Genomic DNA, 16,687 nt, shown 5'->3' on the forward strand with positions numbered 1-16,687 from the left:
ACACCAGCTTCCACAACTGACTTTACTTCAGTGATGTGAACGTTAGAAAATATGAGCATGAATCCCAGAACCACTGCTGATCTAAACTATTTTGGAAGAACTGAAAGTTTCAGTTGTTTTAAGACGATTTCAGATAACGCAGCACGCCATGTGTTCGGCCTGCGTTTTTGCCCGGGTGGGCGCTGCTCTTCCTCTGTGCGGCGGTCATGTTTCTGACGCGGGCCGAGCTCAGAGGTGGGCTGCGTGCTGCTGGCCGTCCCGCCTGGAGGTGTCACGCTGCCGCCGCGCTCACACCCAGGAAAGGTCAGGCCTCGCACCGTCAGTGTGAAAAAACTCGCTCTTCCAACCCCCCCACCCCACCCCGCCCCACCCCGCCCTCCATCTGGTCTGAAGGGTTCGGGGCCTGCTGACGGTCGGCGGCCGCGGCCGCTGCAGTGATTTTGTGTTTCATAAACACAACATTTGCGTTGCTAAATGTCGAGTGATAAAAGTGTCATGCGAGCGGCCGCTGCAGCGCCTGCTGCCTGATTCAGACTGACTCTAATGGGGAAGCCTGGTGAATTTTTCATGCAGCCCAGAGGGGCAGGACGAGCGAGCATCCTGCAAGATCACCAGCTCTGAGAGAGAGAGAGAGAGAGAGAGAGAGAGAGAGAGAGAGAGAGAGAGAGAGAGAGAGAGAGAGAGTGAGAGACATTCAGGTCATGTCTTCACCTCTCCTCTGAGCTTCGCAAATACTGGATTTATCGGATTTCATTGTTTAAAGATTTTGTGAAAATAATTTCAAAGCAATGCAAAAATTGATTCCATTGTAACATACGGTCATTTTTCATCCTTGCTGAACGATGAAGTAAACTTCAAATTTGCTGAATTTCCGGTTTTGTTGAGAGTACATTTATTTTTATTTTTTTTTTTTTTGCAGTGAAATATTTGAAGAAGTGCTGAAAGTTTTACTTTTTCATGCTGTGTATGTGTAAAAGTGCCTTTTTTAATTTTAAACAAGCTTTTCTGTGGTTGTCAAAGTGTGTGGAGATGCTTTTTTTTCTAACATTATAGCGTCTTATAGTTTGAAGAAAAAAGAAGTTGGGAGAACTGTTATTAGATTGATCTAAACTGTTTTAACTACAGAATCTAAAATACAGAGGAAACAGTTATGGTGCCCGTAAACTACCGATAAAAACCAGATATTTCATCTCACTAGTAGGAGAAGTGTTGTGTTTTATTTCAGATTGTGGATTGTGACAGTTTTTCAGATTTGCGGAGTCTTGATATCATGAAGGTTTAGAGATAGAAGCTTGTGTTTGCAGGTTTACAGCAGACAGGTCAACACTGACCCCCCCAACACACACACACACACAGCCCCCACCCTTCCCAGTGTGTGTAATTAAGGTTAATAGGTCAGATTGAATGCAAAGACATAATTGAATAGGATGAACAATCAATTCCATAATGTGAAAAGTATTAAAGAGTTTGACACTTAAAAAGCATGAGTGCTTAACATGAGGGCTGTATCGTGGTTGAAGCTCAAAAATTTCCCGATCTGTTGTCATCTGTCATGTGAAAAACCTGACAAACAAGAGCTGCTTGATCCCGGTGACTCTTTGTGAGCCTTATGAATAGAAGCCAGCTGAATAATGCCCAAGATCTCAATTTAATGGGCTGAAATTTCTGCAAGAAAGCTCTAAAAAAATTATCCATCTGTTCAGTGCACACATGCCACGGCTCACCCGGATAGCTCGTAGCACTGTCTTGCGTATGCAAATATGTTTTGCCTGGAAATCTATTTGGAGTTGCTCGAAGGAATCCAGAACGGCCCTCCTTCTGTCTCCCCTTCGCCGGCTCACGCGGGGCTCCCTCTCGCCGTCTATCTCCTCTCGCGTGGAAAACATTTTCACCAGCTCCACACGCGCGGACATGCAGGCAGCGGCACCGCCTCGCCCCAGACGGCTCCCACCACCATGGGCCAATATGCAGATCTCATGGGCCCCGCGCTGGCAGTCCTGTCCCCGAGCGGGACGAGGCGCCCCGCGACTGTTTGCTCGGTCGGATAATGCATGCAGCACGGGGACGCGGGGAATAATTATCCCTGCTGTGAAGGAGGACACTGATTCCGTCCTTATGTCGAGCAGCTCCGTGTCCGTCTGTGGAGCAGAGGAGAGGCGTGTGGCGCCAAGATAGGAACAAAAAAACGGCTGCGCCGTGATGTATTTTCAGAATAACTAAACACTCTTCACCAAATAACTACATTAAAGTTCATAAGTGGAAGATTTTGCATGAGAATGTCTGAAGGATTAGCAGCCCTCTTGGGCAGAGATGCAAAAAGAAGGAAATAACACGCCTGTGTGTGTGCGTGTGTGTGTGTGTGTGTGTGTGTGTGTGTGTGTGTGTGTGTGTGTGTGTGTACCAGAGGGCTGAGAAGCCAGGCCTGGGCAGATGGTCCACAAAGGTGTTACCGCACAGTGAGTGGGCATCGCGATTGATGCATTGCAACATCCAAGAAGGTGGAACATTTGGCTGCTGACCCGCAGTCAGAACTCATTGGCCCTGCCTTCTCCTTATTTAGCTGCTGCGAGAGAGCCGACGGGCGATTCGGTCGGAATAAACACACTGGGAACGCAGCACTTTACCACCCTGGAGGAAGCCCGCGCGCTGGAAACTTCTCCCTCGTCTCTGCAAGGAGGTCAGCGGCGGCGGCGGCGCAGGCGGGGTGGATGAGTGCACAGAGCCGCGGAGGCGAGCGGAGCCGGCGCTCCACGACTTAGGGTTACTGTGTTACACTTGGATGGAGAAGATCTGACCTTGAGCTCTTTCTGAGGGGCCTTTGTTAGCGGAGTAGCTACATATGACTGCGGCGGAAGACATATGTCTCATGGTTGTTTGCCGCAGTCCATCAGAGAACACAACAAATTAGTACAGATGGAAACAATGGTTTTTAGTTCACTCGTGCTCCGGTGGTTATTTCTAGATGCTTCACCGTTAAACATCGCTTCAGAAAGCACTTTGTGACGATATTATCTTCTATTTTATCCAAATTTATAGAAATGTTCTCATTTCTCTGTTGCGATCAAGCTGGAAGCACATCCACACCTTTACACATTACTTTATTAGAAGCCCAGTTTGATTTTAATGGCACTAAAAAAAAGGAAACAGCACACTGACCTTTAAATAAAGACATCCTCAGAGTTTGAAAAGAAGTATTTCTACATTCTGAAAATGTTCAGTGGTTCCGCTCTCAGCCCGTGTTGAGCTTGGAGGACCGGCCGGGCCTCGGCTTCCTCACACAGTCACACACAATTTTCTCATTTTTAGATCAGATAGAACTTATATTTTTTTCTTCAAAATGTGTGGAAAAAGTTGTCGATCCTGAAAAGAAGGCAGCAGTTCAAAGACAGAATCTTCGCTTTAATTACAAACACTATGAGCGATGCGCATGGCGAGATTTTTATTTCAGACCCAGAAGCGCTCTTACATCAGTCGAGGCATTGAAAATTCATGAGTGAGTTTGCTAACCAAAGGCAGCGTGATGGCAGAGGATTTCAAACATGATAATTGCTATTTGTCTCTCAGTGCAGTTAAAGGCGTTAAGTGTGATAAAATAACCCGCCCTCCTGTTCGCTGTGTCAGGATCACCTTCATCATCTACAGACTATACTAATGAATCCCATATGCTGGGTGAATAAATGTGACATTCAAGTGTGATAAGTTATTGTTAATGTGTCATAAACAGCAGCATTGTGGTAATATTTTCACTTTTTAAACAAATTTATCTCATGAATGTTGAATTTGTGCCCAAATATAAATGGAATGAAGAAAATGAATTGAGTGATCTTTGTTAGTTTAACTGTATTACTGGTGCTGGATCAGATGCTGTAAACTAGTGCAGAGTGCCACCCTATGGATACATCTGGCACATCAACTTTTGCGTTTTTATGGATTATAAATGTGGCTTTGAATGAAAAAGTGCTCTTTAACTGGGACACCATCAGAAAAAAAGGAAGAAAAAAAAAACGGAGTAATGAGTTTTAAGTCCGGGTTGTAAAGGAGGACAAGGAGCTCAAAAATAGAAACTTAGTGGCTTCAAGGAAGAACGGCTGACGTGTCATAGCAAAACACAGCAGAGAATCTCAGAAAGACCAGGAGACACATCAGGATCAGCCCCACGCCGACCTCAGAGACCCGGTCCGCTCCCGCTCCGCTCTCCGCCTCCAGTCAGTCGTCGTCCACCACCATCACGTTGCCGTTCAGCTCATACTCCATGGTGGCCCAGTCGAAGACGTTCCCCTTGGGGACCTTGTGTCCGTAGTGCCAGGCCTGGATCATGCTCCTGGAGAGCACGAAGTCCCACATGTTCAGGTCGGCCACCTCCCCCACGAAGCTCTGTACGGCCTCCAGGCCCCCCAGGTGCTTGTCGGGGTCCTGGCCCAGGATGACGCTGCCCTGGGGCCGGATGCTGTGGCCCGGTTTGTACACCTGGTAGGTGCTGCGCTTGCCCTCCACCCAGAAGGCGGCCAGGCCGGTGCGGGACTCCCAGGTGAGGCAGAGGCTGGTGCGGAAGGTGGTGAGGGGGGGCAGGTGGAAGAAGGCGCCGTCGCCGGACAGGTAGAAGGAGACCCGGCCGTCCTTCTCCCGCCACACGTTGAGCTCGTCGTAGTCGGCCGTGCGGTAGGCGAACAGGATGATCTGCCGCTCCTCCGGCAGCTCGGTGGCCACGCGCATGCAGAGGGTGAAGGCCCGCAGGGACATCTCCTTCTGGGGGATCAGGGCCACGAAGCTGAAGTCCGTCTCATAAGGAAAGACCAGGACTTTCTCACTCAGGCCCACTGAAGGCGACGAGACAAAACAATCTGTGTGAAACTAAGTTTGCAGCAGTCGGGTCGGCTCTGTCTTTAGCTTGCATGTTCTTCCTGTAATCCAGGTTCCTCCTTCAACCCATAAACATAATCATGCACGTCTCCTTCCTTCACTGACTGTGACTCAGGATCAGCTCCACAACCATGTGCTTAAAAACAACAACTATGATATTCATTGTGTAAACTGAAGCTTGATGAACATCTAGATAGAAAAGCGATGATCAAAACGACACAAGTCACAGTAAACAGATGATTTATGTAGGAATTATTCCTGGATTATCTCCATGTGGCGACTTTATTTGCACCGTCTGAAAATCTTCAGCAAGTGATTACATTGAGTAAATGACTTAATTCTTCCTGCTGCTTCCAAACTAACTGTGGTTCATTTTTGCCATTTTGACAAAGTTTCAGAATATTGGCAAAGCATTTCTTACCAGATAATTGCTTTTGTATGAAAATGTCAAAAAAAAATAACTGCAACACAATAAAGTATAATACGCTTTGTACAAAACTAGTATAAATTATATCATGGGACAGAAGCACTCAGTAGTTTGTAAGATTAAAGTACAGAAATACAGTCAGAAATGTCTTTTTGTATAGACTTAAAAAACTGTGTGAAAAAAGTTTTTCAAACAGGACGAATTACATATAAATGACATTGATACGAAATCATTCATTAAAGTTTGAAATATCCTTTAACAAAATAGGCAAAAAAGTACTTTAAATTAAGTGAAAAAACTCTTCCAGTGGAATTAATGAAAACTGTCTTGATTTAAGGTGCAGTGCCTCTTTGTCTTGCTGAATTATACTTCATGGTATCTACCATGAATATTTACCATAAGGGGAAATTTTGATTTTAGATTAAAGGAACTTCTGTTCATAGTTTGATGAAAAGTTAGCTTTTTTGTTTTACATCAGAATATTAAAGTTCAGAGTCATTTTGAGGGGACATTTTGCTTTTTGTTCCTACCTTGAGTGGCCGAGGAAAAAGTCTCAAACGTCACAACACCGAGCAGAAGCACAGTTGACCTCAGGGCCCTCTGGAAACACACACACACACACACACAGGGACGGCGGTCAGGATAATCAGAAATCAAACAGTGATCAAGGTTAAGAGGGGAAATCAGCAGTGGTTACCATTTTCATGTTGGTCTCCTGAATGTTCTGTGCTGATGTCTCCGTCCCACTGGCTGCTGTCTCGTGCCCTCGTCCCTCCTGGCACAGAGCATGACGTCAGCTCTGGAACACACACTCGCTCACAATAGGCTCTGGTGTGTGTATGTGTGTGTGTGTGTGTGTGTGTGTGTGTGTGTGTGTGTGGTCGTCTGTGTGAATTAGTGTGTCGATATCATGACAAGACCAGACAATAATGACTTGAAAGAGATTTTTACATCTCATAAAAGGATCAATCACAGTGTCGGTCAAACATCTGAGCTGTAACTAAAAGTTCTTCTTGAAATTTGTACTTTTCTAAGGAACTTTTCAAATTCTTTCATGAAAAGATTTCAAAGTTTAATTTGAAAGAAGCTCTTGTGTGGCTGCTTCGTTGAGAATACTTTTAATTGCTGCTCCACTGCGCCATCTGCTGGCACAGAGGGGAATTGCGGGACCAAACTTTACTTTATACTTTATTATAAAAACCATCAAAGTTTTACCAAGATATCCTGACTTTGAATTATTGGCATAAATATTTGTTTAATCCGAGTCAGAAACAGAAAAACACACCAGCTCAAAGTTCACGTTTTAATTGGGGACAAATGAAAACTGAGTCAGGCTTCTTATGTTATCAACATATCTACATTTAATACAGTTTCTCAAGCTCTAGGATTTCTCAGAGAAAGAAAAAGAAAAAAAAAAAAAAACAAGAAATTCAGATACACCAGCACGTTATGTACACCGCCTGCACCCGACTCCAACCAGCCTCAGGTCAAATCCAAATTCACCACAGACACATCCAGCTGAAGGAAACGTGTCCACTCAAAGCAGCGAACTGAAAAAAAAACAAACGATCGCTGTGAGGTACGGATGAGAAAAGATGGTCGTGAGCTCTTCCAGCATCTCTGTGACGAGAGGTCGGGGTCAGGGGTTGAGTGACCGGGAGGGAGGGGGACCTGGGATCCATCAGTGTGCAGAAGCTGCCGCTGCTGCAGGAAAGGTGCCAGAAGTTATCAGCGGAAAAAAAAAAGGTGAGGACGAGTCCACAGCCGTCTTCTTTACAGGATTGAAAAAAAAAAAACATAACGGAAGTGAAAGTCAGGTCATGCTGGAGGAGAGTGTCCACGGTCATCCAAGGCAAACAGCACGAGTTTTCTTCTCAATACACGACACGGACAGCGCAGACCACCCTTCAAAAGCAGGTTTGTTTTTTTGTTTTTTTTTTGCAACAGCTAATGTCTCTCACCTCTTGAAATCCAACATTTTCTTTTACACACTGTACTAAAATCCAGCAAACTTTTTTTTTTTTTTAATGCAGCAGCCATTCATTTCCTGTCTCCAGTTCAAGGCCTTTCACGAAAACCTTACATTACGATTTTCTTTAAGGAAAACGAAACAGAAGAAGCATCTTGATTTACATGAGATCCAGTCTAAAACGTAATAATACTTAATGTATACATTCAACTTCTCTCAATTGTCTGTCATGGGGTGTGATTGATATGCAAAAGGAAAAGTATCTACTCATAATCTTACAGTAAGGTGACGTGGGTCGGTCTGCATGAGGTGCCACCGGGGGGACGGAGAAGGAAATTCCTTCTCCGATGTGTGTAAAAGTTGCGTACAAACAACCCTCAGTCAGAGCAGGTTTTTGGCATTTTTTGTTACCTTTCTACAAATGTGCATTGAGAAGTGGGGAAAAATGTTCTATTGTCTCACGTAAAATGACTAGAAAATACTGGAGAAAACGCCAAACGAAAGGCTTGTAACTTCTTTTCTTTTTTTTTTTTTTTTTTTAATCGGTGGTTTGTGTGAAACACTGACGTCTCGTAAGGATTGTGGCACTCAGAGAAAGAGAGAAGAGGGAGGGTGCATGAGAGACCTGAGAACGTGGCCCCTTTAAGTACAGAGAGGAGTCAGGCTTTGAAAGAGCAGAGCGAGGGGGGGAGGGGGGGCAGGGGGGGAGGAGGTCTTTAAAGGGAGCAGCAGGCCATGGACACCGAGCCTCGGTGAGCCGGAGCGGGATGGTTTTACAGCAGAGTTTTTCAAACGTGGGGAGGAGGCCGGGACACACGGCTCCCGTCTTCTCAGGTCCAGATTGTCCCCCCCCCGACAGCTTGTGTAAAGTCTGTGTCCAGGCAGGGGGGGGGGGGGGGGGGGGTGATCTGATCGGTCCTCCAGAGTCTGCTGTTGTGTTGAGAGATGAGCGCCGCCTCCTCAGTAGTCCTCCACCCAGCCGTTCTCCTGGATAAAGGCATCGATCACTTCTTTCATGGCCAGGTTGGGGATCAGCTGATCCTGGGTCAGGGGACTCCTGGTGACCGGGTCGAAATGCCCCACTCGCTGCAGACAGAGGAGACATGCGCAGGACTGAAACGCCGCCGTCTGTGCTGGTCGGCGTGCGGCCGGGACAGCGGCGCTCCTACCTGTAGGTGCTCCTCGATGTCCTTGCGGTCGTAGGTGATCCCGCTGGGAGTGATGCACGGCTCCCTCATCAGCTCGAAGCTGATCTTCCCACAGAGGTAATCTGGGATCTCTCGCTTCTGCGGGGACGAGACGAGCGGCACAGCGGGAGCCGATTTAGAACACAAATCAGTTTCTTCAGAAATCACATGGACCTTCCTGACAGAGTAATAAACGGAGCACAGAGCCGTCCATTATGGCGTTTGATTAAAACTACTTTTGATTGACGTTCTGCCACCTTCACTGCGACAATTCCCCCCGTCAAGCCAACAACAACGTGAAACGAAGTGCGGCTGTTACCGTGGAAACATGAAAGCAGAAACAGCTGATCACGTGCCGTTTTTATTCGATTGTAGTTAGGTGTGAGTGGCTGCGTGTCAGTCGAATACACGGCAAAAAGAAAGAGTCAGACTGAAGAAACGCACATATACAAACACACACAATGTCAACTTTAATGCCTGGAACCGTGTGTGTGTGTGTGTGTGCAGGTTCATTTGAGTTGTTGCCATGTCAACGCTTAAAGAAGTCGGTGTGAGGTGGGAGTGAACTGCGAGCGAGGGTGCACGGCGGCGTGCGCGTTAATGGACTGTGTGAGCGGCGGAGGACGGCTCTCTGTGCAGACCACCTCCACTTCCCCGCCGTTTACGCAATTAACACTCGGAAGCAATTTTCCAACTCACTTTTCTTTTCTCATCCACTTGAGAGAAGAGCTCGTCCATGTCCATCAGGTACTTGTCCTTAAAGATGCAACAGTCTGATGTTAATGAAGCGTTCAGGAACATTTCTCACACTTCATTATGTCCAGACTTACGTGTTTTGATGCTATCTTGGCGGCATCGCCTCCATTCTGATTGTCATCTTGCTTTTCTTTGTATTCTTCAAGTTCTCTGAATGACATACACAGAATTAAATTACTTGAATCAGCTAAGAAATGTCCTAAAATTCAATACATGCACGGTTCTCCTCAGCCTCACCTTTCCTTCTCTGCCAGGATGAGCTTGGTCAGATAGGCGTGTAACTCGTTCTCCTGGTTGATGCGCTTCTCCTCGATGCTGTTCCAGCGTTTTTTCTTGGCGATGCGTAACGCACTGGGGATGTCGTCTCCGAAATTCAGCCTCTGTTCCTTTGCCAGGTTGTAAGCTGCAGAATAAGCAACGTTTTGGGCAGTTTAATAGATGTGGAGTGGAGTCTCAGGGCTCCACGTCCATCAGTCTGCAGAGCAAAGGTCAAACATCCACAGGAAGTACCACTGACCAAAGCACATTTGAAGCTTTCTTTCTTTTTGACAAGTCTCTTTCATCACAGCGACTCAGCACTTTGGATACTTGAAATTCATGCTGTATCTCCAGCAAGTTCTAGATTTTACTTAGAAGTTAAAGCCGATTCTGGTATTTGTTCTTTGATGCTGCAGCGACTGGCAGCAGAGACAGCACAAAGAAGAAGAACTTCACAGTTAATCTAAATGAGGAAACACATGAGGAAGAATGTGTGATGAAGCCGCGGCGGCTTCACACACTCACACCAAGTTCGACAACACGCCCTCTTCTCAGAGTCGCCCTGACCTTTCTGCAGGTTGCCGATGGCCTCGTCGTAGTTCTCCAGCTCCAGGTGACACTGGCCCAGGAAGAAGTGGGCCTTCACCGACTGGCTGTCCAGCTCCAGCGCGTGCTTGCAGTCTGCCAGAGCCTTGTCGTGCTGCTGCAGCTTCACGTGGCACAGAGCCCTGTTGGTGTAGTAGACTGCCACCGAGGGATTACGGTTCTGCCACACACAATAACAGAGCTGTGTCAGTCTGATCTGCACTCGGCCCATCCCACCGTCCTGTCAGACAGCCAGCCACTCACGATCGCCTTGCTGTAGCAGGTCGCAGCCTCCTGGTACTTGCGGCAGAGGAACAGCCGGTTCCCCTGCTCCTTCAGCTCCTGCGCGGTGGAACTCTTCTCCGGGCTGCCGGCCATCTTCTCCACCGGCTCCGCGGGGCCCGCCTCGCCCTGCTTCCCTATCCTGTTCCCCGTCTCTCCGGCTGGCTCTGTGACAGGCTTCAAGAATGCCCTGTCCGTCCTGGATCGCGCGCGGCTAGATGAGACACATTAATAAAGTTCGGCGCACGCACCACGGCTGCATCGCGCGCCCGCAATGCGCGTCTCGCGCAGCATCAGACGCAGCGTTTGAAGCCACTCTCACCACACCATCCGATGAACACGCTGACTGTGCACAAACACACACACAGACCAACGCGCACACGCACACGCGCACACATACACACGAGGTGGCGAGACTGCTGAGAGAATTAACTATTCATCCCACGGACAGCAGCTCCGAGAGACCAGACGGCACTAACACACCCACGGTCCCCCGCCGGAGCTCGGCAACATTAGCCGGCTAACACACACACACACACACACACACACACACACACACACACACACACGGAGCTGAAGCAGCACGGACACACAGTAACATTGCAGATCAGTCCACGAGCAGCAGACCTCAGATTTTATTTCTGCTGCTAGCTTTGTTGACGGAGCAGAAGTTAGCCTCGCATGTGTAGCTCCCGTTAGCCCGTTCGTGGTAAAGCGAAAAAAAAAGGAAAAAGGAAAAAAAAAAGTCTTTTAGTTTATTCCAACACTGTGGGCAGATTTTGATAGCGAGATTAAACTGGATTCAGAAATCTGATGTCACGCTAAATCAAAGTAAACACCACTACACCCACATCTGTATAAGGTATACTGAATTTATATTAATACTACAAAAATATGCTCAGATTGTTTCCCGACACTGTGGTGTCCCACACTACAAAAACCACTGCTTAAGCTACAACTAGACTGGAAAAACTCATCTGACATATGATCTGTTTACATCTTTATCAAATGTGCCAACACAGCTGGAGCTGAGCCTGAAGTGGACCAATATATGGACCTAAAATAATGAGCCTTGTTCTCACGGATATTCTGCACCTGCTGGACAATTTAGTCCACATTTTAAAAGATATTTTATCTAGTAAAATGGGAAAAAGCTGACACTTTGATCAGGCTCTTTATGAATCACACTGACATGACAGCCCTTGTGCAAATAAGCAGGTTAATGTTGAACATGGAAAAACTCAAGAAAACAGACTGCTATTATATTGCATACCATAAGTACACTTTCATGAAAATATCAGAATTCAGAATCCATCACTCCACTGCAGTTTACATCTTTAATCAGTGTTTTGTTGATCTGGAATGGAATTAAGGGACAACAAATAAATTATTTTTAACATCATGCTAGTTTTATAGATGCGGGAGTGGGTTAAACAGTAATCATGCTTTCACTTATTTACTACGCTTTAAAAACGTATAATTTATTGAAATTTTAATTTACCCTCAAGTTTCCCTTCCATTGATGAGCCGGAAGCTAACTTCAGTGGCGCTGTGATGTCGATTTACGCCGGTCGGAAAGCTAGCACGAACACACAACTGTTTGCCCAATTTTCTCGTCCGTAGCCACAAATTTACAACAACAACAATCATGTGGTTGTTGACACCGTAGCCATTACAGGTTTAAACAACTCATGTGGACACCTATCATTTTTAACTGCGCTTGGAAGCCACAGCATCCAGATAGCGGCTAACGCTAGCTTAGCCTGTTTTCTTCTCCACATCGTCTGTATTTGGCGTCTTATCTGAACGTTAGCGTCCGCTGCTGGGATCGAGTCTGTTGTCCTTACCTCAGATTTTGACTCTCACATCCAGGTGGAACAGGTTATCCATAATCTGATATAAAATCTTCGCAGATTATTTTCGCCTCATAAGAGCTGTCATGACAGGTTGTTGTTATGCTGACGTCACACGCTGTACGCCACATCGACGGAAGCCGAGAAGTAAACGCGAGCGTGCGCGTGATGAATCGCTTTAGTTCAAAGTGAACACAAAGGAAAAATCCGTAACTGTTTAAATGTTTTCTCTGTCCTGTTATAAATATGGTGTTTGTATCCTGTATTTAAACTATTCCTTTTATAACTCTACAGAAGTTTGCATGTTCTTCCTGTGTGCGCCCTTAAGTGTGCATATGTGCTTGCGTTGTGATAGGAAAAGTTCATTGAATGATGTGTAGATAGTTGAATAGTAGAGGCTGAACATGTCATGCTGTATTGAAGTGTGCCAATATTAAAGAAATATTGTATCTCTTCTGTGTTTGCAGACTCAGACGTAAATCCACTGGCACCTGAATAAATCTTGTAGTCACTGTGCATCATGGTTAACAAAAAACTTCACAATGACCAGAGTCAGTTCATCATAATTACAGTGTATTTAGAAGACAAATGTGTATTTTCCATACATTTATTAGTCTTTCCAAAATTCGCTGTTCCTGTGCAAACACTGTGCTCCCCATTACTGAGACACTGACGCAGAAAAACTTCTGCCACAAATGATCAAAACCCAAAATGAATCCCACGAAAGCAACTGGCCCTATAGATCCATACAGCTTCCTGCAAAAAGATGCTTCAGAAACATTTCAAGTAAGTAACTCCTTCCATGTTTATCTTTTGAACCATTCAACCATCACATCGGTGAAATAAGTGATTTTTAACCAGCTGTTTTTGCTGAAAAAACTAACTACTTTCACTGAAAATGCTTCGTTTTGTGCCATCTGTAAACGCCGAATAAAGAATCACAGAACAGTTCTTCAAAACCAATTCTTGACGCTGTGAAAACTGGCTACATTATCTGCCACCTACGCCTGGTGCTTAAGAGGGGAGGCTGGTGCGGCTTCTCGAAGCGCTGGAAGCCGTGCAGGTACTGGTACGGGATGCGGACGTGGCAGGCGGTGGCTCGGCAGCGGGACTGCGGTAGCGGGGGCAGCAGTGTCCAGTGCTTCCTCTCTGCGCAGTAGCAGTAGGCCTCCCTGCTGTACTGCTTGTCCGCGTTGTTGCCGTCGCCGTACCTCCACCCGCCGATGACGTAGATGTCCTCGCCCAGCGAGCAAATGGCCGCGCCTTCCAACCTGAGGACGTCGGACGGGAGGCTGTCCAGGATGTCGCTCGAGAAGTTTCTGTTTAGTTTCTCTTGAGCCGCCTCCAGTGTGACCTTGTAATTCTTGGGGCAGCAGGACGCCGTGTGGTAGAAGTTGGTGGAAGCGACAGCCATTTGAAAAATAGAGTAGTTATCGAGGAGCGGGAGGGACTCAACTTCCTGCCACTTGCCGCTCTCCGTATCGTAGCACATGGTCACGGTGGTCAGTCCATCGCCGCCGTCGACGCCCACAAGGGTCCTGGCCATCAAATAAATGTACCGATCCTCCACAGAGAGTGTTCTCACGTCACGGAGGACCTTGGGTGCCGGCTCGAGATTGAGACACACGTTCTGCTTCGGTTTGTACACGCTGACATCCTTCAAGCCTGGGCTGGAGTTGTTGTAGCCGCCAATCTCGTAGAGTATGCCTTTGACACTCGTGAGACCCAAAGAGCACTTGTAGTCCTTGAAGTTGCTGACCGGCTCCCAGCTGTTCAGACTGGGGTTGTAACGCTCGGCCCTCGAGCCGTCCGCCACGTAAACGTGGTCTTCCGTGACCGCGACGGCATGTCCGGTGAAGACGTAGTGAATGTGCGGCAGGAAGACCCAACGGTCCTCAGCAACAAAATAGCCCAGGCACTCGCTCACACACGCGCCCCCTTTTGAAACGCCGCCCACCACCAGGATGACGTCCATGTTCTGGCCGAGCCGTGGCTGGGCCGCCGCCGTGTGGGAGCCGCCGAGCTTCGACGGCTTGAGGCTCTCGTAGCGTAGGGCGTGAGCCTCCAGCGTTTCGGACACCAGCCGCCGGCACACCGCACTGTTTGCAACCAGCGGCTCCTTCCTCACCACTCGTGTGAGGTATGTGGGAGTGATCTGCAGCAGCCTCAACAGCCCGAACAACTCCTCGAAGTGCTCCTCCCGTTCGTGGTCGTGGTAAACCCACCTCACGATGGCCTCAAACAGCTCCTGGTCAGAGTTCACTATGATTTCAGAGTGTCTCAGGAAGCTACGCACCAGGCAGAACGGCAGCAAGCAGAACTCCTCATTGCGGATGACCTTGTGGAGGTTTCTCCGGATCATCTCTGCGGCTCCCTGAGCCAGCCGGTCCAAGGTGTACATGTGGGCGAGGCAGACCACGGCCAAACAGTTCAACAGGCACAGCTTCTTCATCAGGAACTCTGCACAGATGGTCTTCAGCTGCTCCAGCAAGAACCTGAGGGACAGAAGATCTCATCAGACTCTTTCAATCTTTACTTCTGACACTCTGGTCTCTGGTTTGAATTGTTCATGTTCTCCCATTCTTTGTGTGCGTTTTCTCCTGCTACTTCAGGTTTGCTCATACGAAATCAAAAACCAGTATTTTAGGCAGCTGAAATGGATAAATCAATTAAAGAGACTGATGGATTTAGAGATGCTTCAATGATCTTATTAGTCATCTGATCATTCAGCTCTCCATTTATGCTTGAATTCGTGTAAAACTCTCCAACAGTTTTAATTCACGCTGAGCAGTTTGATCACCAAATCAAATGTTCTGTCCAGAGGTTCAGCAATCAAGCAAATAATCTGGTAGAAATGAGTGTGATCCAGTATCTTAAACGTTTATCACACGGGGTGAACAGGAAGGCCCAGTAATATCTTTAGCATACACACACATTTTAAAGATAGCTGCGACATGAGGTTTGCATTCTGTGTGAGATTGCCAACTCCCATGTTACGAAACCGGCCCGGGCATGGCAGCTTCAGCCATTATTTTGTAAATCCAGACATCGAAGCTCGACCAAAGCTGAGGAAGGACAGAGGTCAAAATTCACAGAAACACGAGTAATCAAAAGTAGAAACATGCTGACAAAATCTTTTCACCAACCACATGAAATGGACTTGATTACTTACTTATAATGTACTCTGAAGAGGTTTTTATTCCTGTCATTTTTACAAGGATTGTAAGTGGCTGACAGAACATAAGTTAACAATTAAGCACAATTTGCTGATCACAGCATAACTAACCATAAACTTAAAATTGTGTCTTGGAAGGGTTCAAAGTAAATACGAAAGGCTTTATATCAATTCTTACAGCAACCCAGAACTACTTTGATGGCTCCTTGTATTTGTCCACTTTTATGATCCATTCTTTGAAAAAAGCAAAAATATATATCCAAATTAGAAATCATTAATCAAAAAGTGAAATAAAAATATCTATAAAAGTGGTTATTTGTGAGCTTTTTGAGGAAATTGTGACTGTTTTCCTCTATTTTCATTAGTTACAGTTTTATTTTGAAATAATCCTAAATGAGTGGATAATAAAGCAACCTAGAAATGTGGGCCTCTCTGTCAGCTTGATCCTGCCAAATACACTCAGGGTGAACATGCAAACTCAGAAACTTTTCAACACTGAAGTGAAGCGTGCGAACCACTGCACCTGGTGGTTAATAAGCATGGTAAAAGACATCACCTGTCGGCCAGTTCCAGCACATCGTGCACGTTGTCGGTGCTTAGCCGGACCTCTCCGGTGTACATGAACTGGATGACTCGCTCCACGGAGTCCGGCTGGGGTCCGGACGGGGAGCTCCACTCCCTCAGCTCCACCCTCCCGGACCGGGACTCGGAGAACTGTCCGCCCAGCAGCACCGCGAAGTACGGCGACGCGCCCGCCAGGACGCAGCGGTGGGCGGGTAAGACCCTCTCCGCTCCCCCGAGGGTGAACACCAGGCTCACGTCGCAGAACTGCCCCGCCTTCCTCTGCTCGTTCTGCCGCCGGGAGACCTCGTCGCGGAGGGCCGGGCAGGTGAACTCCTCGGCCTCCTCCGGTTCTCCGTCACCTGTTAGCGCCGCCAGCGCTCCGCCGCTCCGGCCGCGCTCCTCCGGCTCTTCAGCCGCCGCGGCCATACCGCAGAGGGACAGACTGACCGGCAGACGGAAGCTCCCGACTACCTTTGGGAAAAACTCGTAGGTGTAGATGACACACGTGCGCAGGCATCCAGAGATTGACATGCATGCGCAGCGAGCAGCGGCCACGGCAGCGCTCACTTCCGCCTGCAGGAATATCCCGATTAATCAATTTCGGCTCTTGAGACGCCAACACAGCAGGACGCAGCGAGGGGCTGAGGGTACGATCTTATGACGCACTGGACGTCCTGATTCATCCCAACTTTACCTTTACGTGCAGGTTCCGCGCATGCGCAGTGAGCCTGCTTCAATTACTGCCTCCTGTGAGTTTATTTTAAACTGTCT

General features: G+C 47.3%; 3 protein-coding genes across 7 annotated transcripts; all 3 read right to left on the bottom strand.

Annotated features, from left to right (window-relative positions):
* Positions 1 to 451: 451 nt before the first annotated feature.
* On the bottom strand, positions 452 to 12,295 carry stub1 (STIP1 homology and U-Box containing protein 1). 5 transcript variants are annotated; one of them, XM_030098159.1, is made up of 9 exons: positions 12,172 to 12,295; positions 10,307 to 10,538; positions 10,025 to 10,223; positions 9,437 to 9,602; positions 9,274 to 9,349; positions 9,139 to 9,199; positions 8,426 to 8,542; positions 8,198 to 8,342; positions 452 to 684 (listed from the first exon to the last, which is right to left on the bottom strand). In XM_030098159.1, the coding sequence occupies exons 2-9, from the start codon at positions 10,418 to 10,420 to the stop codon at positions 609 to 611; spliced, it is 954 nt and encodes a 317-aa protein (XP_029954019.1). In that variant the 5' UTR covers positions 10,421 to 10,538; positions 12,172 to 12,295; the 3' UTR covers positions 452 to 608. The 5 variants fall into 5 exon arrangements, with proteins under 5 accessions (XP_029954019.1, XP_029954021.1, XP_029954018.1 ...); XM_030098161.1 differs by having other exon boundaries at positions 654 to 684; positions 9,143 to 9,199; XM_030098158.1 differs by lacking the exon at positions 452 to 684 and having other exon boundaries at positions 6,626 to 8,342.
* Positions 4,125 to 5,993, bottom strand: LOC115393088 (pentraxin fusion protein-like). Its single transcript, XM_030097910.1, has 3 exons — positions 5,985 to 5,993; positions 5,818 to 5,887; positions 4,125 to 4,817 (listed from the first exon to the last, which is right to left on the bottom strand). Exons 1-3 carry the CDS (start codon positions 5,991 to 5,993, stop codon positions 4,207 to 4,209), a joined length of 690 nt encoding a protein of 229 aa, XP_029953770.1. The 3' UTR covers positions 4,125 to 4,206.
* Positions 12,296 to 13,162: 867 nt separating the features above from the next.
* Positions 13,163 to 16,447, bottom strand: LOC115393783 (kelch-like protein 11). The gene is made up of 2 exons (XM_030098890.1): positions 15,909 to 16,447; positions 13,163 to 14,672 (listed from the first exon to the last, which is right to left on the bottom strand). The coding sequence occupies exons 1-2, from the start codon at positions 16,445 to 16,447 to the stop codon at positions 13,163 to 13,165; spliced, it is 2,049 nt and encodes a 682-aa protein (XP_029954750.1).
* Positions 16,448 to 16,687: the final 240 nt, after the last annotated feature.

The sequence above is a fragment of the Salarias fasciatus genome, chromosome 8 (genome assembly GCF_902148845.1).
Source record: "Salarias fasciatus chromosome 8, fSalaFa1.1, whole genome shotgun sequence".
Classification (NCBI taxonomy): Eukaryota; Metazoa; Chordata; class Actinopteri; order Blenniiformes; family Blenniidae; genus Salarias; species Salarias fasciatus.